Source organism: Narcine bancroftii, chromosome 6 (genome assembly GCF_036971445.1).
Source record: "Narcine bancroftii isolate sNarBan1 chromosome 6, sNarBan1.hap1, whole genome shotgun sequence".
In the NCBI taxonomy this organism is placed as follows: domain Eukaryota; kingdom Metazoa; phylum Chordata; class Chondrichthyes; order Torpediniformes; family Narcinidae; genus Narcine; species Narcine bancroftii.
Window position 1 is genome coordinate 245326714 of NC_091474.1, and position 21576 is coordinate 245348289.

General features: G+C 45.9%; 2 protein-coding genes across 11 annotated transcripts in view; one reads left to right on the top strand and one right to left on the bottom strand.

Annotated features, from left to right (window-relative positions):
* Positions 1-3330, top strand: part of aida (axin interactor, dorsalization associated) — an 83700-nt gene extending 80370 nt beyond the window's left edge. For all 4 annotated transcript variants that reach the window (XM_069887876.1, XM_069887877.1, XM_069887879.1 and 1 more), the window contains one exon: positions 2448-3330. In XM_069887876.1, coding sequence (XP_069743977.1) covers positions 2448-2544 — 97 coding nt within the window. In that variant the 3' untranslated portion in view covers positions 2545-3330. The remainder of the gene's footprint in view (positions 1-2447) is intronic.
* mia3 (MIA SH3 domain ER export factor 3) overlaps positions 3252-21576 on the bottom strand; it is a 111046-nt gene continuing 92721 nt past the window's right edge. For 4 of the 7 annotated variants that reach the window (XM_069887868.1, XM_069887872.1, XM_069887869.1 and 1 more), the window contains exons 24-29: positions 20667-20807; positions 20446-20562; positions 9236-9349; positions 5605-5681; positions 4311-4467; positions 3252-4221 (exon numbers count right to left, since the gene is read on the bottom strand). In XM_069887868.1, the coding sequence (XP_069743969.1) occupies positions 4007-4221; positions 4311-4467; positions 5605-5681; positions 9236-9349; positions 20446-20562; positions 20667-20807 (821 nt within the window). In that variant the 3' untranslated portion in view covers positions 3252-4006. Of the gene's footprint in view, positions 4222-4310; positions 4468-5604; positions 5682-9235; positions 9350-20445; positions 20563-20666; positions 20808-21576 lie in introns of those variants that run through there. The other 3 variants (XM_069887867.1, XM_069887870.1, XM_069887871.1) reach the window with 3 other exon arrangements.

The window sequence follows — 21576 nt, forward strand, 5'->3', positions numbered from 1 at the left end:
TATCAGATTGTGTCAATTTAGAAAATGAAAAGGGTAAAGCAGAACCTAAAATTGCAACATAAATGATTTTTTCCCAAGAAGGGGCATCTTACTAATTTAGCAAGTTTTTAATAGTAAAAGTTAACTGTGTTTATCAATCGCCCAATAGTAAAATCCAAAATCTGGAAGTGACATTCCCTCATTCCTAAATGATTTTTCATGTTGTTCAAGGCACTGTTTATTCCTATTTAAGGTGATACATAGAATACCCATGTCCAAACTTAAATTATCCCGTTTCTATGTGGATGTTGATCTATTTTGTGAAAAGTGTAAAATTTTGAAGCCTCGTTGATTCATATGTTTTGGGAGTGACTTAAATTAGGAAGATGTTGGCAGGATATTTTTCAGTCTTTATCAACAATTTTTAAGATTAAAGTAGAACCAGGTCCTTTAACTGCCCTGTTTGGTTTTTCACGTGAACTGGATAAACTTTTATTGGCACCTCAAGGGAAAGTTTTAGTTGATAGCCAGACGGGCAGTTTTAATGAAGTGGAAAGATGAACTCTCACCAACTCATGCACAGTGGCTGCAAGGATGTGATGACATATCTAAGCTTAGAGAAAATGAGGTACAATATTAAAAATAAAAAGTTTCACTTTGACAGGGTATGGATCCATTTCGAGAATACGATCATAACTGGCAGATTTAGAGGATTTGGGTTCTCCATCTGTCTTCTGGAGGTCAAGACTTGATCCATCTTTGTAATTTTCTTGTAACCTGATTCGAGGGTTGGGGTAGATTAGTTTTGGGTTTTATTTCCTTTCTGATAAGTGGATTTATGGGGTTTAAATATGATTATACTAGATTATACTATATTAAGGTATAATGAGGTTGGTTACAATGTTATTGAACTGATTTTTATGTAGAATCATTTTAACAATTAGGGATGAAATTTAAAATTTGTTGTGTTATCATGTTGCTTCTCTATATTAATAACTTGTATATAGATTATTTTAAAAAGAAATCTATACAGATTAAAGAGGAGGAGGTACTTGCTGTCTTAAAGCAAATAAGGGTGGATAAATCAGACCTTGAGGGAGGCTAGTGTAGAAATGCAGGGGTTCTGGCAGTAATATTTAAAATATCCAGAGGGTAGCTCATGCTGTTTCATTGTTTAAAAAGGGCTCCAAAAGTAATTTATAGGTAAATTATTGGAAGGTGTTTGAAGAGCTCAGATATACAAATATTTGGATAGCCAGGAACTGATTAGAGATCGTCAACTTGGCTTTGTGAGTGGTAGGTCATGTTTAACCAATCTTATAGAGTTTTTAAAGGAGGTTACCAAGAAAGGATGAAGGAAAGGCCGTGGATATTGTCTGTGTGGACTTTTGAAAGGCCTTTGACAAGGTCCCATGTGGGAGGTTAGTCAGGAAGTTTCAGACACTCGATAAGTGGGAGATACTGGATTCAACATTGACTGGATGGGAGAAGCCAGAGAGGTGTGGTGGATGATTGCTTCTCAGATTGGAGGCCTCAGGGATTGTTTCTGGGACCATTGTCGTCTATATCAATGATCTGGACAACATTGTAGTAAATTGGATCAGCAGGTTTGCAGATGACACTAAGATTGGAGACGTTGTGGACAATGAAGAAGGACCAACTGGAAAAATTGGCTGAAAAAATGGCAGATGGAATTTAATGCAGACGAGTGTGAAGTGTTGCATTTTGGAAGGTCAAACCAAAAAAGGATATAGATGGTAAATGGTCGGGTACTGGGAGTACAGATACATAATTCCCTGAAAGTGGTGTCACAGGTAGAGAGGGTTTTATAAAGAGAGCTTTTGGCACATTGGCCTTCAAAGTATTGAGTACAAGAGGTGGATAAGACATTATGAGACCAAATGTGGAATATTTTGTGCAGTTTTGGTCACCTAACTACAGGAAAAATATCAGTAAGTAGAAAGAGTGCTAAGATGCTAAGTTACAAGGAACGTTTAAACAGGTTAGGACTTTATTCCCTGGAGCTTTGAGGGGAGATTTGATGGCGGTATTTAAAATTATAAGGCGGATAGACAGGAAAAATGTCGATAGGCTGAGGGTAGGTGATACACAAATCAGAGGAGATGGGTTAAGAGTGATGGGGAAAATTTTAGGGGGACCTTCTTCATATGGAGTAGTGGGAGTGTGGAACAGTCTGACAGCTGAAGTGGTAAATGCAGGTTTGGTTTTAATATCTAAGAATTTGGACAGGTACATTGTGGGGATAGTTATGGACCATGTGCAGGTCAATGGAAATGGTTTGGCACAACATAGAAGGGCCCCGTTTCTGTGCTGTAGTTTTCTATGATTCGAGGGTCACAATGGCAAAAGTGAGCAGCTGAATAAACAGAGAATCAAATGCCTTTGTACCATTCCCCAACTTCCCACCCCCTTGTACCGGAAAGACTAAATATTTTATCTCTGTTCAGATACAAAAAGCCAACTGACTTTAAGAGAAAAAAGCTGCATTTGCTGACCAGGAAACCGCTGTATCTGCACCTCCATCAAACATTGCACAAGGAGTGATTTACTGCAGCTACGGTGGTTAATGAACAAGCAGATGTGTCCAGTCAGGCTGGGCACCATAATCCATGATCAACTCCTTGCAATAACAGGATCGTCGCTCAATGTTCCTTGAAGATGTCGTGCGTCTAAACCGCTGCTGGTGGAATTTGGGAAAAATTCATGCTGGTTATTTTATCCATCGAGCAATCTGAAACACGGCTGTCTTACTAATGGAGTCCTTGTGTTTAAAACCCGCGCTCCTGGGCTATCTGTGCTGTGATGGTCGAGGCAGCAATGTTGCAGTTAACCATTCTGCTAAAGGAAAAATTGTGGAAAAAAAATCTTAGCTCATGTTTTGACGTACAGTACTGTATGTAGTGGTACTTTTAACAAAGGCCCATCTGTGTGGAAGCTTCGCTGGAAATGTATTTGAAGTGCCAGAGTGAGATGTGTTTCGCCAAAGCTAAAAATTGTATCCTTTGTCTAATCATTGCACTATAACATGTAGCTCTGTTTTATGCCTTTGTACATAACTGTTGAGTATCCCGTTCATTAATATGTGGAGTTTATAACCAGGTTTATGGTATAATAATGGGGCAAGAGGTGGGTGTGGGAGCTAAACAAAGACCCACCACTTTGATTCATGCTGTGCCGAGCTGTATATCCATACCAACAGTGACTTGCGGAGAAGAAAAGTAATCAGGCCCAAGATAAACCACTGAGCAATATTCAGTGACAACCCAGTAATTTTAATCTTTATTAATAAATTCTCAATAGTAAAATAAGTTACATCTGGCTTTGCTCATACAGGGCATTCCTGTGTTTTTCTTTCCCTCCTCCCCTCTGAAGAAAATGAAACTAAAACAGGCTGGCTAACACACAAATGGATGGATCAATTAACTGGCTTGTGCACGAATTACAACTGTATTCGCATTAATTATTTCCACAGGAAAAGTTCTTTTCCGGAATCATAAAAAGGCCTCAGCACCCTGCTCACTGATTAGCAAGAGAGTTACTGCACAAGAGACACAGGTACCCCTAATATTGCACTATTTACTCCTTTGATTGGCACAGTAGCTACCTTCTGACAGATTCCTAAAACTCAGGCTGTAAACAGCACATTATATTTAATTTGAAAATATCTGTGAACATTTCTATCTTTTTCCAAAATGGGAAGGTAGAGAGAGCTCCAGTCTTCTGCAGATTTTCTGGCTGAAGATAAATTGGTGGTTGTCTCCATCTGATAATGTTTTTAAAGGGTTAAACCACTGCAGCTTAATGGGATTTTCCAATGGCCAGCGTCGTTTGAACACGTCTGATAATCAGATTTGCTATTGAAGTAATTCCCGACGACAGAGGAACAAACCAGAACTAAGAAGTTTCAGTATTCTTTAGCAAGTCCAGTTTACAGACATGAAGTACAGTGTCTCAAGTCCGAGGTGGGTGATCAGTCAAGTTGAAAGCCTGGCATCAGTTTTTAAAATCACTGGCGATTATCTGGGCCTGGGGGAAGCTCGTGGGCCCCGGAAAGAGGCGTTGGTTCAGGGGGAAGGCTCCTGGGGCCTCGCGGATACTCCCTTGCCCCGGGTGGGAAGTCTCTCAGAGGGTGAGGTGGTAGGAGAGGCCCAGGAAGAAATGGTCTGTGACCTGGAGCCGGGAATGGGGCTGGAGGGTAGTCTCGGAGAGCTGGAACACGCACTGTGGATACAAAACAAAGCAAGCGGGTCAGTCTGAGAGAAGATGTAGTTTTGATCAGCAGCAGGGAGGCAGAGGAAGGTTAGCCCTACCTGGATGGTTCTGTGGAAGTGGCCCTGGGCCATAGGTGCCTCTCGGTGGTGGCAGCCCATGGCGGGGTCCAGGTGGAGGCATTCCGGCCATGGGCGAGTTCATGATGGGTGCCCCTGGGAAAGACGGTGTGCTCAGAGAGGCACTGACATTCACCTGCTGGGTAGAAGAGAGCATTGAGAGCATCTGAAACACAGGCCTTCACAAAGTAGGAAAGGTGCCCAGGAAGAGATAGGCCTCACAGTAACATCACAAAATGCATGGTTAGTTCATCTGTGAAAAGCACAAGGGGCAACTATTTCATAAACCAGAGGTTTTTAACCATCATTTTCACCACTCACATACCTGAAGCAATGTCTTACTAATAACCACAGAGCACCTATAGCATTATGTGAGTGGAAAGAAAAATGTTGAGAACCACTGTCCTGTATCAATGATCTGGCCTCATCCAACCGTGTTAGTAATTATGCAAATTATTAGTGGGTCGTGAGGTCAAATGTTCACATTCAGTGCATAGAAAAAAAGCAAAAGCACAGTTCAGGCCCTTCAGCCTTCAATGTTGTGCTAACCCATATATTCCTTAAAAAAGTACTAAACCCTCCCAACCTCATAACCCTCTATTTTTCTTCCATCCACGTGCCTGCCTTAGAGTCTCTTAAATGCCCCTAAAGATTCAGCCTCCACCACCACCCCGGCGACGCATTCCTCTCTCTCTGCTTAAAAAAAACCTATCCCTGATGTCCTCTGGTGTTTGCTGTTCCTGCCCTGGGAAACAGACACTGGCCGCCCACCCTATCTGTGCCTCTCATCTTTCTACGTTCCAGAGAAAAGTCCCAGCACTGCTAACCTTGCTGCATAAGACTTATAAGGCCACTGCCTGATTGCCCGCAGGTGGATTAAATAAACATGCTGGCCCCTCAACCTTGTTAACAACATCTTGCGATAGAGAAAGCCAACCAATTCAATAGAAAATATAGTGCAAAACAGGAGCAAGTCAGCTAACACTCCACTGAACCAGAAACGCTGGGCACTCATCAAAATGACCATCACTGGCACAAGGGCAACACGAGGAGCCAGGGATTGATTCTGCCCATTACTCGATGGCCCATCGACGCTGGGAACTCCTGATCCCCTTGTCAAGACACTTACCCAAGCACAGGGATGTGGACACACCCTCAAACATTTCAGGTCAAACTAGTGCATCGCTTTCTCACAAAGCACCAGCCATGGAATCGAAACTCAAGATGAGAGGGGGAAGTTATCCCAATGGCTGAGAAGTGATGAAGTCCAACTTACCGCTGCACACTCTGTCACGATTGGGGATGATGTCCTTGGCCCACTCGGCAGTTGGCCTGGTCCTCCGCTGCCCATTTCTGTGGAATATGAAACTCCGCATGGAACTCAACAAACACAGTGCACCAATGGTTAACAGCTTGTGCCCATCTCACACACTGCAGAAAGCACCGACGAACAGGGAGAGGGAGACCTGCAGGTGCCACCATCCCGAGCAAACACTGGGGAGACTCAGAGGGGTAAGGTAGCATCCGTGGAGAGAAAGGCACAGTCAACATTTCAGGCAGAATCCTTTTTCTCCACGGATGCTGCCTGACTCACCGAGATTCCCCCCCCCCCCCGCAGCTTCTCTGCTCAGATAGGCACAAAGTTGAGAGAAGTTGGGTTGTAGGCAGTCAAGGGGAGGGCAAGTTGCCAGGGATTCAGGTCAACTGCTCCCATTGACATCCCTGAGCAGAAATCAGAATGGAGGTAATTATTGAAGAGAACGGTGCATGGAGGCACTACAAGGGAGGAGCACAAAGGGCAACTTCGCAAGGATTGATATTTGCGCACGAAAATATGAGAAGCAGAAAGGAGTGGACCACCCACCAAATCAGCGGCTCCTGTGTGAATGGGTGTACTTAAATCAGAGATTGATGGGCTCTTAATTAACCAGGGCATCAAAGGTTATGTAGAGGTCAGGGAGAGGGGCTGAGTGGGAGAATTGATCAGCATGTCATTGTATGTCGGAGCAGACTCAACAGGGCGAATAGAAGGGCACAACTTCCCATGAGGTGAAGAGCTGTACAGCACAGAAACAGTCCCTTCTGCCTATGTTTATGCCATCTTGTACCTAACCCTGCTTCCTGCATTAATTCTATATCCCTCTCCACTGTGCTCTTTCGATGACCTGTCCAGATGCCTCATAAATGTTCTTGCTGCTGCCGTCTCCACCCTCAGGGCAGCAACCAACTACCCTTTGTGTGCAAAATGTACCCCTCAGATTCCCTCCTTCCTCTTGCCTTAAACCTTGGGGGCCCTCGACACACACTACGTAGAAACAGGTTCTGGCTTGCAACCTTTGCCTTCCTCCTCACTTTTGGGAACGATCTCTCAGTTCTCTCTAGGGCCCTGTCATTTACAAGTCCATGTGGACAACATCTACCACCCTAATCTTGGTGACCTCTGCACGATTCCCACGCAGAAAGCCATGCCGACTCCCCAATCCATTCGCAAATAAATCCTGGCTCAGAACCCCTTCCGATAACATTGATTCAAGAGTCACCAGACTGTAATTCCCTGGTTTATCTTTTCAACCCACTTAAATAAAAACACATTAGCCATCCTCACCAATGTATGATGCAAATATCTCTGCCAGGAGCCCAGCAAGGCCCTTCGGCCCAACTCATCCATGCCGACCCAAGTAAACTCCCCAAGCTCATCCAATTTACTTTCCCATCTCCCTCTAAATCTATCCCTGCAACCGTCCAAATGGTGTAATCAGCCTCTCCCACCTCCTCATCCCAAAGACGCACCACCCTCTGTGTGGAGAAGCTGTCCTTTTACATCTCTCACCTTAAACCCTCTGGTTAGACTCCCCTCCCCTGGTGTAAAGTCTGTGACCATCCACCTTATCCACGCCTATCATGGTTTTATTAACATGTGAGCCTTGCTTTCTATAGCACCTGTTACGAACCATGCGTAATGAGCAGACAATAGGCAACGAACCAGACATGTTTAATTTTAAAATACTAATTTTATTTCTTACTCTTAAACTATACTCTTAACTCAAACTATCCTTAACACTTAATCTATCCCCCACTATGCACAGTTGTATTACTAGTGTGTCTGTGTGCGAGATCTACCTCAGCCATTACAGTCCAGGCCAAAATCCAGAAAGTTACTTCAAAGTTCAGTCTTTCAAATTCAGTGTTGAGGTGTCGGCCTTCGAAATTTGATGCCCAGGATTAATGTTGAACTGATGGGAAAACTGGAGCTGTGGCTCCTACAGACTCACAAATTCTCCTTGTGTTGCCTTTGAAGAAATGTCCATCCACATAAGCTGTGGTCATAACACTCCTGGTCCTTCTGTCGGCGAGTCTCGAACTGAGCGGCCTCCACAAAGCTTCCAAGACCCTGGCACCGGTTTCTCCAAGTGACCTTCACTGTTAGTCACACTCAAAATAAAGCACTTTGCTTCCCAAAAGACCCCCCTGGCACAGGACAATCCACCAAAAAGGCCCAGTCATTCACAGGACATGCTTTGCTCTGAATTCCACAAAAATGGCTGGCCACAAGAGTTGTTTCAAAAAGCTGCTTCCTCATCAGCCGTCAGAATGGTTCTCCCTTGCAAAACCACAACAACTTTGCAAATGTGTCGAACTGTTGCTGGACTGTGTGATGGTGCTTGTGTGAAATGTTAACTGTAACCATTCAGTTCCTCTGTCTATACTATCCCTCTCAGTGATAATCCCATTTTACGAGAACAGGAGCTCGTAATACACCCGAGGATACATCTGGTTAGGCCCAGGAAATGATCCACTGAAAGACTTCCAACACCTCCTTCATAATGTTTGGCCACTTGTATGGGCCCTAGCTACACGTCCTTTTGTGGGCTATGTGAAATAATCCTTGATCCAAATCTACTCTGGTATTACTCCCCAACTCTTTATCTGCTATATCTGTGACTTCATTGGTGCCGCCTCCTGCACCAATGCAGAATTTAAAATTTCAATCTCCTAAATTTGACCACTTTTGCTACTAACTTCCACCCCCGCCTTTGAATTGACTTGAGCCATTTCTGACACTTCTCTCCATCTCAGGAGACAAACTTTCCACCGACTTTACTGCAAACACACTGACCTCTGCTAAGGAAGCTGTCCCTGTCTTTCAACTTCTCCACCTCATCAGTCCTCGAAGTGAGGGTTTCCACTCAGGGATATCCGAACATGTTTGCTGGAGCCCTCAGTGGAATCGCCACGATTACCTGCTCTCATTCCTGCCCTCACCTTCCACACCACCAACCTCCACGTTCAGCACCCTTTCATTTCCGTCACATTCAACAGGATCCCATCATCAGCTAGGTCTTCCAGACTTCTAAATTTAAATTTAGACATACAGCCCACGAGCCCATGCCCCCCAATTACACCAATTAGCCTATACCCCCAGTACTTTTTGAATGGTGGGAGGAAACTGGGGCACTCATAGGAAACCCATGCAGACATCGGGAGAACATACAAACTCCTTGCAGACAGTGTGAGAGTCGAACCAGTGCTGTAACGGTGTTGTGCTGTGTGCCCCAAACCACACTTCTCCGTCCTTCCACAGGGACCACATCCTCTCACACTCCTTGTCTGCTCAATGACTCCCTACCCACCCCTCCCTGACTCTAAGCACTTTTCTCTGCAACCACAGGAGGTCCTGCACTCCTCCCTCACCAGCTCTCCTCCAACCTCACCCACTGCATTCAGTGCTCCTGATGAAGCTGCGTGGTTCTAGCCCTGTATAAACTGTTGCCTTGTCTGGATCACCAAGACGAGGATTACCCAGAGGTTATTAAACATTGCTTTTTTCAAAATTACAAGCAATTTTGCAATGAAATGAATTCCAAGCCAGGCACTTGTTTCAGTTTATTCATCTTATTTAAATGTACCTGCTCTGTTAGGTGGAGGGAGCCCACGAATTTCACCAGGGCCAGAAATTCGACCAGACATCATTCCCGTTTCCGAGGGTGGTCTCCAGGGCGCAGGATACCCATCCATTGGACCTGGAACGGCAACAGTGAAAAGGAATAGATAGGGTTAATCCCTCACCTCATGAACAAGAAACACAATACCAAAAAATAGTGACCCGGATTTGAATCTGGCGCTGTCTATAAGGAGTTTGTACGCTCTCCTCGTGACCTACGTGGGTTTCCTTTATATGATTCCTCCCACCCTCCAATAACGTTTGGGGTTGTAGGTTGATTGGGTGTAATTGGGCAGCATGTTTAAATGGCTGGAATCCGATTCTACTAAAAAACCTCGTAATTCCAACTGAAGGCCATTAAAAAGACACAGCAAGCACTGGTTAATCAGCCAGAAAAATAGCAATAAGCACATCTGCCACAGAACAGAGCAACGTAAATCATGGATAAACCATGCCTACACCCTATATGACTCCAATCCCTTTGCAATCAAGGCCAAGATGCTATTTGCCCTCTTCCCTCTGCTCTCTTTTTTGTCTCTTTGGCTTGGCTTCGCGGACAAAGATTTATGGAGGGGTAATGTCCACGTCAGCTGCAGGCTCATTCATGGCTGACGAGTCCGATGCGGGACGGGCAGACACGGTTGCAGCAGTTGCAAGGGAAAATAGCACTCTTCCCCGCTGCCATCACATTCCTAAATAATCAATGAACCAAAAACCATATAACCATTTACGGAGCGGAAACAGGCCATGTTGGCCTTTCGAGTCCACATCGGTTCACTGATTTTGTGCGCCCTCTTCAGGCAATGGTCCCGGTAGATCACGTCGATAGAAAAATACAATAGTGGCTTTAAGTTGTTTAATATATGAAAACCTGCATAGGAGAAGGCCACTCCGATATAAAACCTACGACCCAAGGACCTCGCTGCCACATCCCAGATTGCTTGGCCACGGCACACGAACCATGGGTGTAAAGGGTGGGGCCAGTACTGCGCACACTGCACTCCACCTAAAAGCTCCTTTGCGCAGGCCCGAGGACAGGTCCACGTCCTCCCCCTCAAAAGATGCTCACAAACTCAAGCTAGCATGCTGGAACATCAGAACCATGCTAGACAAGGCTGACAGCCACCGACCTGAATGTCGGACTGCCCTCATCGCACATGAACTTCTCAGACTTGACATCGACATAGCCGCTCTCAGTGAAGTCCGCCTTGCAGATGTAGGCAGCCTCCAAGAACGCAGTGCGGGTTACACACTCTACTGGTCTGGCAAGCCTATGGTTGAACGATGCCCATCTGGTGTAGGCTTCATTGCCTCCAAACTCGAAAACCTCCTGACAGGCCACTAGGACTGGATCATGTCCATGCGACTCCCCCTTCAAAACAAACGTCGCATCACCCTCATCAGTGTCTATGCTCCAACCCTCCAGGGGGAACCAGCAGAAAAGGACAAGTTCTACACTGACCTGCGCAACCTCATTCAACACACCCCTACAGCCGACAAGGTTGTCATCCTTGGCGACTTCAACGCTCACGTCGGCAAAGACTCAGAAACCTGGCCAGGAATCCTGGGCAAGCATGGTGTCGGCAAGTGCAACGACAATGGGCGCATCCTGTTGGAGCTCTGCGCAGAACAGCGGCTTGTCATTACAAACACCCTTTTTCAGCAGAGGGACAGCCTGAAGACCACCTGGATGCATCCCCGATCCAAACACTGGCACCTCCTGGACTACGTCCTGGTGCGAGAAAGAGACAAACGAGATGTGATCCACACCAGGGTCATGCCCAGCGCGGAATGCCACACTGACCACCGGCTGGTTCGCTGCAAGCTCAACCTTCACTTCAAGCCAAAGTCCAGGAACAGTAAAGCCCCCAGAAAGAGGTTCAATGTTGGAAACTTGCAGTCAGACCAAGTGAGAGGAAACTTCCAGGCAAACCTCAAAGCAAAGCTCGAGGATGCAATCCGCCTCACGGACTCGTCCCCTGAAACCCTCTGGGATCAGCTGAAGACTGCCATACTGCAATCCACTGAAGAGGTACTGGGCTTCTCCTCCAGGAAAAACAAGGACTGGTTCGACGAAAACAACCAGGAAATCCAGGAGCTACTGGCAAAGAAGCGAGCTGCCCACCAGGCTCACCTTGCAAAGCTGTCCTGGTCAGAGAAGAAACGAGCCTTCTGTCGCGCATGCAGCCATCTTCAGCGCAAACTCCAGGAGATCCAAAATGAGTGGTGGACTAGCCTCGCCAAACGAACCCAGCTCAGCGCGGACATTGGCGACTTCAGGGGTTTTTACGAGGCTCTAAAGGCTGTGTACGGCCCCTCACCCCAAGTCCAAAGCCCGCTGCGCAGCTCAGACGGCAAAGTCCTCCTCAGCGACAAGATCTCCATCCTCAACCGATGGTCAGAACACTTCCAATCTCTTTTCAGTGCCAACCGCTCTGTCCAAGAATCCGCCCTCCTCCAGCTCCCTCAACAGCCCTTAAGGCTAGAACTGGATGAGGTCCTCACCCGGGAAGAGACATATAAGGCAATTGAACAACTGAAAAGAGGCAAAGCAGCAGGTATGGATGGAATCCCCCCCAGAGGTCTGTAAGGCTGGCGGCAAAACTCTGCATGCCAAGCTGCATGAGTTTTTCAAGCTCTGCTGGGACCAAGGAAAGCTGCCTCAGGACCTTCGTGATGCCATCATCATCACCCTGTACAAAAACAAAGGCGAGAAATCAGACTGCTCAAACTACAGGGAAATCACGCTGCTCTCCATTGCAAGCAAAATCTTTGCTAGGATTCTCCTGAATAGAATAATACCTTGTGTCGCCGAAAATGTTCTCCCAGAATCACAGTGCGGCTTTCGCGCAAACAGAGGAAGTACTGACATGGTCTTTGCCCTCAGACAGCTCCAAGAAAAGTGCAGAGAACAAAACAAAGGACTCTACATCACCTTTGTTGACCTCACCAAAGCCTTCGACACCGTGAGTAGGTAAGGGCTTTGGCAAACACTAGAGCGCCTCGGATGCCCCCCAAAGTTCCTCAACATGGTTATCCAACTGCACGAAAACCAACAAGGTCGGGTCAGATACAGCAATGAGCTCTCTGAACCCTTCTCCATTAACAATGGCATGAAGCAAGGCTGCGTTCTCTTTTCAATCTTCTTCAGCATGATGCTGAAACAAGCCATGAAAGACCTCAACGATGAAGACGCTGTTTACATCCGGTACCACACGGATGGCAGTCTCTTCAATCTGAGGCGCCTGCAAGTTCACACCAAGACACAAGAGCAACTTGTCCGTGAACTACTCTTTGCAGACGATGCCGCTTTAGTTGCCCATTCAGAGCCAGCTCTTCAGTGCTTGACGTCCTGTTTTGCGGAAACTGCCAAAATGTTTGGCCTGGAAGTCAGCCTGAAGAAAACTGAGGTCCTCCATCAGCCAGCTCCCCACCATGACTACCAGCCCCCCCACATCTCCATCGGGCACACAAAACTCAAAACGGTCAACCAGTTTACCTATCTCGGCTGCACCATTTCATCGGATGCAAGGATCGACAACGAGATAGACAACAGACTCGCCAAGGCAAATAGCGCCTTTGGAAGACTACACAAAAGAGTCTGGAAAAACAACTAACTGAAAAACCTCACAAAGATTAGCGTATACAGAGCCGTTGTCATACCCACACTCCTGTTCGGCTCCGAATCATGGGTCCTCTACTGGCATCACCTACGGCTCCTAGAACGCTTCCACCAGCATTGTCTCCGCTCCATCCTCAACATTCATTGGAGCGACTTCATCTCCAACATCGAAGTACTTGAGATGGCAGAGGCCGACAGCATTGAATTCACGCTGCTGAAGATCCAACTGCGGTGGGTAGGTCACATCTCGAGAATGGAGGACCATCGCCTTCCCAAGATCGTGTTATATGGTGAGCTCTCCACTGGCCACTGAGACAGAGGTGCACCAAAGAAGAGGTACAAGGACTGCCTAAAGAAATCTCTTGGTGCCTGCCACATTGACCCCCACCAGTGGGCTGATCTCGCCTCAAACCGTGCATCTTGGCGCCTCACAGTTCGGCGGGCAGCAACCTCCTTTGAAGAAGACCGCAGAGCCCACCTCACTGACAAAAGACAAAGGAGGAAAAACCCAACACCCAACCCCAACCCACCAATTTTCCCTTGCAACCGCTGCAACCGTGCCTGCCTGTCCCGCATCGGACTTGTCAGCCACAAACGAGCCTGCAGCTGACGTGGACATTACCCCTCCATAAATCTTCGTCCGCGAAGCCAAGCCAAAGAAAAGAAGAAAGAAGATGTGAAAACACTTTTGCTTCTCTTAACCAGATGATTCAAACCTTTTACGTCCAAACTAAGGAATTATGTAGAATTATCCATACTTTTTTGTAAATAATGTAAGTTGATTAGCACAAATAATATCCAGACACCAGGTGTCACTCTTGAGGCAAAGATTTGAAACTGATACTAAATTGTATATATTCCATACATAAATATAAAAAATGAAACATGGGAAAAGTTATGCTCTGGAACTATGAAGAATATAATAAACACAAGGTTACGCATGATACAGTATAATTGGTTATACGCCCCAAAAGTTAAAAAAATGGGATCCAACATTAGACACTGCCTTACTTTTCGTGCATTATTTTTTATACAGTAATGTTGTAAGATAGTTATATGAATGTTTGCATACGATACTGCTGCAAAACACAGAATTTCACGACTTGTTTATGACAATAAATTCTGATTTTAACGATATATAACTGTTTACAGCACAGAAACAGCCATGTCGGCCCTTTGGGTCCACGCCAGTTCACTTGAACAACTCCATTAGCTCCCCCCTCCCACTCTCTGCCCATAACCCTCCAACCCCCTCACATCCAACCTTCTCTGAAATGACAGAAGGGACCCTGCCACAACTATCACTTCTGGAAGATCATTCCATTCTGCCACTACTCTCTGAGTGAAGAAGTATCCTCTAACATTGCTCCTAAAGTTTTGCCCCCTTATCCTTAACTCATGCCCTCTTGTTCCAACCTCCCCGGCCCTCAGGGGAAAGAGTCTATTTACGTCTAGTCTATCTATTCCCTTCATAATTTTAAATACCTCTATCAAATCCCTCTCAGCCGTCCACGTTCCAATGAAAAACCATAAGAATAAAGTAATTGAATTAAAGAGATAATAAATATTCACAGTAGTCCTCGTACAAAATAGTGACTTGCAATAATGCAGACAGCCTTATTGCGGAGCAATTAGTGAGGCAAGGGGAGGGCCAAGATCCTGACAGCACTCAGCATCTCTGAAGGGACTCTCTCTCTCTCTCACTGTAAGGGGCGCTGGACACTAATGGCGACTTTGTCACAAGGAATATTTGTGTAAAATTACATATTCAGTATTATTACAAGTATATTGTCTGAGATACTGTTGGGGAGGACGATCTACCAGGGATGGGTCAAGGTGGCACAGAGGCTGGCCCTGCGGATCAGAAAGGAAGGGGGGGAAGAAGAGTAGAGCTATGGTACTTGGGGACTCATTGGTTAGGAAAACAGGTAGGAGGTTCTGTGAATGTTGCCTCCCAGGTGCCAGGGTCAGGGTGGTCTCTAGTCGAGTTTATAGCATTCTGGAGGGGGAGAGCAAGCAGCCAGAAGTCATAATTACATAGATAGGAATAGAGATGATGTCCTGAAGAGGGAATATAGGGAGTAAGGTAAGAAGTTAAAAAACAGGAGCTCAGGGGTGGTAATTTCAGGATTGCTGCCTGTGCCACGGGCCAGAGAGGGTAGGAACAGGAAGTTGCAGTAGATGAATGCGTGGCTGAAGAGTTGGTGCAAAGGGCAGTGGTTCAGATTTGTGGATCATTGAGGTATCTTCTAGGGAAGGTCTAACCTGAACTGGAGGGGGACCAATATCCTGGTGGGCAAGTTTGCTAGAGATGTTGGGGAGGGTTTAAACTAGTTAGGTAGGAGGGTGGGAATCAGAATGTGAGGGCAGAGATTAGGAGAGAAGGACAAAAGCATAATGTTCTGAGTTGGTGATGAAGGATAGTCAGGGGACAAAACATAGATGTAGCCAGTTAGAGAGTTTGAAATATGTCTATTTCAATGCTAGGAGTATTAGGAATAAAGGGAATGAACTTAGAGCTTGGATCAGTACATGGAACCACGATGCTGTGGCTGTTACAGAAACTTGGCTGGAGGAAGGGCAGGATTGGCTGATGCAGGTACAATGGGAGGTAGAAAAGGTGGGGTGAGTAGCATTACTGGTCAGGGATAGTATCACAGCTATGGAAAGGGAGGGGCTGAAGAGGGAGGGTCCACTGAATCGGTGTGGGTGGGTCAGAAATAGGAAGGGAGATATGCTGGGAGTCGTCTATAGGGCCCCAAATAGTCCTCGGGACACCGAGGAGCAGATAAACAAGTAGATTTTGGAATGGTGCAGGAAATACAGGGATGTAGTTATAGGTATTTCAACTTCCCTAATATTGACTGGCACCTCCTGTCTGTAAAAGGGATAGATGGGGCTGCATTTGTCAGGGGTATTCAAGGATTCCTGAGACAGTCTGTGGTCTGGCCGACTAGAGGAGAGTCCACCACTGGATCTGGTTTTGGGGGATGAACCTGGTCAGGCAGCGGACCTCTCGGTGGGGGAGCATTTTGGTGAGTGACCACAACTCCCTGAGCTTCAACATAGCTATAGAAAGAATAAAAACAGTCCAAATGGAAAAATGCTTAACTGGGAAGGGCTAATTATGAAGGGATGTGGCAGGAACTAGCAAGAATAAATTGGAAACAGATGTTTAAGGGTGAAAGCACAGAAGTAATGTGGAGGAAGTTTAGGGACCACTTGTGCAGGGTTCAGGATAGGTTTGTCCCACTAGGACAAGTAAAAGATGGTAGGAAAAGGGAACTGTGGCTGATGAAACAGGTCGGGAAACTAGTCAAGAGTAAGAAGGAAAAATATATTGGATATAGGAATCAGGAGGCAGGAAGGGCTCATGAGAAGTATATGGCAGCCAGGAGCTTAAGAAAGGACTTAGAGGAGCTCAAAGGAGGCATGAGAAGGCTGTGGCCTGTAGGATTAAGGAGAACCCCAAGGCATTCTATGCATACGTGAAGAACAGAAGGGTGACAAGAATGTAAGTGGGGCTGCTAAAGGATAAAGGAGGCCTGGAGGGGAAGGAGGTTCGAAATGAATATGTCAGTATTGCAAGAGAAAAGGACCTTGGTCATGGTGAGGTTGAAAAAACAGGCCTGTGTCCTGGACAATGTGGAGATTAAGAAAGTGGAAGTGTTGGATCTTCTTAAAAACATCAAGATTTTCTCCAGGGCTGGATGTGATAGACCCGAAGCTGCTGTGGGAAGTGAGAGAAGAGATAGTCGGGGCAGTAGTTATGATTTTTGAATCCTCTTTGGTCGCAGGGGAGGTGCTGCAAAATTGGAGAATGGCAAATGTAGTCCCCTTGTTGAAAAATAGGGAAAATCCTGGGAATTATAGACTGGTGAGTCTTACATCAGTGGTGTATAAATTAATGGAGAGGATACTTAACGATAGGATCTATGAGTATTTGGAGTACAATCTACTTAAGGACAGTCAGCGTGGCTAAATGAGTTTTTTGAGGAGGTAACAAAAGAAATTGATGAAGGTCGGGCGGTAGATGTGGTCTACATGAATTTTAGCCAGGCATTTGACAAGGTCCCCACAAGAGACTCATCCAGAAAGTCATGAGCCACAGGATCAGTGGAACCTTGGCTATGTGGATAAAAAATTGGCTTGTAGGAAGAAAGCAGAGAGTAGAAATGGAAGGATAGTATTCTGCCTGGAGGTCAGTGACTAGTGGAGTGCTGCAGGGATCTGTTCTGGGACCCCTGCTTTTAGTGATTTTTATAAATGACCTGGATGAAGAGGTGGAAGGATGGGTCAAGTAAGTTTGTGGATGACACGAAGGTTGGAGATGTCAATGAAGCTGAAGGTTGTTGAAGGTTACAAGAGGATATAGACAGTGTCCAGAGTTGGGCAGAAAAGTGGCAGATGGGGTTCAATCTGGATGTGTGAGGTGATGCATTTTGGAAGGACAAACCAGAAGGCTGAGTACAGGGTTAATGGTCAGTTACTTAAGAGTGTGGATGAACAGAGGGTCCTTGGGGTCAAAATCCATATATCCCTCAAGGTCACCGCACAATTTGATAGGATAGTTAAGAAGGCCTGTAGGATGCTGGGCTTCATTAATAGGGGGATTGAGTTCAGGAGTTGAGAGGTCATGTTGCAACTCAACAAATCTCTGGTAAGACCACACTTAGAGTATTGTGTTCAGTTCTAGTCACCTCATTATACGAAGGATGTGGAAACTACGGAGAGGGTGGAGAGGAGATTTACCAGGATGTTGCCTGGATTGGGAAATAGTCTTATGAAGCAAGGTTAGCAGAGCTGGGACTTTTCTCTTTGGAGCGTAGAAGGATGAGAGGAGACTTGATAGAGGTCTACATGATTATGAAAAGCATAGACAGATTAGACGGTCAGCACCTGTTTCCCAGGGCAGGATCAGAAAACACCAGAGGACATAGGTACAAAGTGAAGGGAGGAAAGTTTAGGGGAGGCATCAGGGGGAAGTTTTTTTTTACTTAGAGAGTTGTGGGTGCCTGGAATGTCTTGCTGGTGATGGTGGTGGAGGCTGAAACATTGAGGGCATTTAAGAGACTCTTAGACAGACACATGGATGTAAGAAAAATAGAGGGTTACGGGTAGGGAGGGTTACGGGTAGGGAGGGTTTAGTAAGCATATAACAATTACAGTACAGAAATAGGCCATCTCCCACTTACCTGCTCCCTGTCCATAACCCTCACATCCATGCACCTATCTATCCAACCTTTTTTTAAAATGACAAAATTGACCTCTTCCGGAAGGTCATTCCACTCAGCCACCACTCTCTGAGTGAAGAAGCTCCCTCTCAGGTTAATTCTAAACTTTTGCCCCCTAACCCTTAACTCATGACCTCTCGTTTCAATCTCTCCTACCCTCAAGGGGAAGAGCCTATTCATATCTACTCTATCTATCCCCCTCATAACTTTAAATACCTCTATCAAATCCCCCTTCAACCTTCTACGCTCCAATGAATAAAAACTCAGTCTACTCAATCTTTATTTGTATTCTAGATACTGGAATCCAGGCAACATTTTAGTAAATCTTCTCTGCACCCTCTCTACCTTATTGATATCCTTCCTATAATATGGCGACCAGAACTACACACAATATTCCAAACTTGGCCTCATCGATGCCTTGAACAGTCTCAACATCACTTTCCAGCTCCTATATTCTATGCTTTGATTTATAAAGGCCAGCATTCCAAAAGCCTTCTTCACCACCCCATCTACATGAGAATCCACTTTCAAAGAACGATGAACTGTTATTCCAAGATCTCTCTGTTCCTCTGTACCATTTTTTTTTGGGAAGGAATATATGGGTTGGCACAACATCGAGGGCCGAAGGGCCTGTACTGTGCTATATTGTTCTACGACATGGCAATAAAGAATCCTGAGCTATTGCAAACTGTTCCTGAACCAAGAGGTTCTGGTTTTCAGGCTTCTGAACCTTCTGCCTGAAGATAACCATGAGAAGAACAAGAGACTTTTGTGATTCGTGCCAAAATCCCTTCACTCATTCTATCTCTGTTCAGATCACAGTCTGCTTTTATGGTTCCTCGCATGGAAGTGCATGACCTCACACTTTCCCACATTAAACTCCATGTTCCTCGACCTCGTTGGCTCCTGGTGCAGTATCTTTGTCACAACCTGCCCTTCCTGTTGTCTTGGATTCCTCCCACCAGAACATTAAACTGAACAATTTCAGGCCAAGAACTGAACCCTGCAGTACTCCACTAGTAACCTCCTTCCTGTCTGCAAAGGACCAATTTAAACCAATGCTCTGTTTTCTAGAAGGCGGCCAGTTTACAATCGAATCTAACACACTGCCTCCAACACCGTAGCCTTTTAATTTATTCACCAGCCTCCTACGTGGCAGCTTGTCAAATGCCTTTTGGAAATCCACGACATCCACAGGTTCCCCTCTGTTAACTTTCTGACACATCCTCAAAGAAGTGACGAAGGATTAAGAGGTGACTTAATAGAGGAATACAGTACAAGATTATGAGGGGCTTAGATAGGACGGACAGCCAGCACCTTTTGTCTCGGAGCATCTATTTAAGGTGAGGGGAGCAAAGTTTAGGGGAGACATCAGAGGCATGTTTTACTTAATATTGACAGAGTGGTGGGTGCCTGGAATGCATTGCCAGGGGTGGTGGTGGAGGCTGGTACAATAGGGACATTTAAAAGGCACATGCATGCAAGAAAAATAGCAGGTTATGTGTGTGAGGTTTAGATTGTTGAATACATTTCCACGGTCAGCACAACATCGTAGGCTGAAGGGCCTGAATTGTGGTGGTGGAATGTTGTGTTTTAATTGATCAAATGTGATTTATCATTTGTAAAGCCACATTTAATGGTATTCACCTCTCCTAAATGATTAATTTCATCTGACTACTGACTTGAGCATTTTGCCAGTAACAGCCATGAAACTACCTGGCCTTGGGTTCCCTCACTTGTCTTTTGGTTCGGTAAAAATACTTAAATGCTTTTTTTTCAAATACACATACAGGACGGTAACAGACCAATTTGGTCCTACGAGTCTGTGCCGTCAATTTACACCCCATTAATCTACACCCTAGTACGTTTTTGAAGGGTGGGAAGAAACTGGAGCCCCCAGGGAAAACCCATGTAAGACACGGGGAGAATGTACAAACTCCTTACAGCACAGGATTCAAACCCAGGTCCGCTGTAAAGGTGTTGTGCTAACTGCCAGGCCAAACGTAGAACTCAGCCCGGTCTCGCAGCATCCACATATATTAGTGACATTTCGGGCCTGAGCCCTTCTTCAAGGTATAAGCAAAAAGCAGGCAAACACCTGAATAAAAAAGCTGGAGTGGAGGGAAGAAAGGGGAGGGGGAGGAACACAAGCCAACAGACAAACGTGAAAATTGAACATGGATAGGAGGACAGGAGAGGAAGGGTGGGAATTGATCAGAGGAGGGGTGGCTCTGAATGAGGAAAGGAGACAGAGACGAGGGGCAGGAACTCTGTGCTGGAGCTAGGAGTGGAAGAACGGAGGCGAGAACGTAACGGTACCTGGCCGCCAGTCCCACTGTAGAGGTGGTGAACCGTGGTCAGAAGACGGTCCCATACGGTCTGGGCCAGGACCAACCCACTCACGAGAAGGCAGAGCACTGGGAGGAACGCGATGGCCTGCAAGGTACAAGAAGGTGCTTTACGTCGGCATGCTTGCGTTTATGGAACGGCACCCATGGAGTGATTGCTCCCAACAGCATCCAGACACCATTCCTGCCTACCTCCGTCCCCCCGATCCCGGGGAAAGCCACGGCCCGCATTCACAGAAGGTGGACGGACAAGGTGCTCCATTATCATCGGTGGGGAAGGGGGCCCCATGCTGACAGGGGATGGGCCGTAGGAATCATCGCGAGACACTGGAGCTGGAACACAAGATGCGACAGTGGGTTGCCGGGATGTTAGTACAGTGTGTTTGTTTAACCCCAGAAAAAGAAAAAAAAAAATCACAAAGTGCGAATCGATTGATTCGTGACAGAATTTTTTTTTTAAATTGTAAAATCTGGATTGATTAATTGATTCACTACAGAAATAAATCACAAAGTGAGGATCAATTTGATGTTACTTTGGTACGAGATTCTAGATTAAACCAGCACAGCTAGAATAGAGGCCAGTGCTACACTATTACAGCTGCAGTGACCAAGGTTCACATCTGGCACCATCTGTAAGAAGTTTGTACATTCTCCTCGTGTCTGCATGAATTTCCTCCTGGGTGCTCCAGTTCCACCCACCCTTCAAAACGTGCAGGTTAATCGGGGTATTTGAGCAGCACGGGCTCATGGGCTGGAAGGGCCAGTTACTGCGCTCTACGTCTAAATTAAAATTAATATACTCTGCCAATAAAATGGCTCTTGAATGCACCTCACAAGCACTCTCATGCTTCCATTGCTTTGCACCAATTGATCTTTTCCCTGCAACACTTCACTCTGTAACTGTGCTGTTAGGGGTCAGAGCCACACAGGCCCTTCGATCCTTACCGTCCATGCTGACAAAGTTGGCATTCCGGGCTACTCCCATTTGCCCCACATCCTTCTAAATCCTTGCAATCTATACATTTGTCCAGATGTCTTTTGAATGTCAAAAAAAATCACTCTTGCTCCTAGCTTCCTCTGGCATCTCGTTCCTGATAAAGTT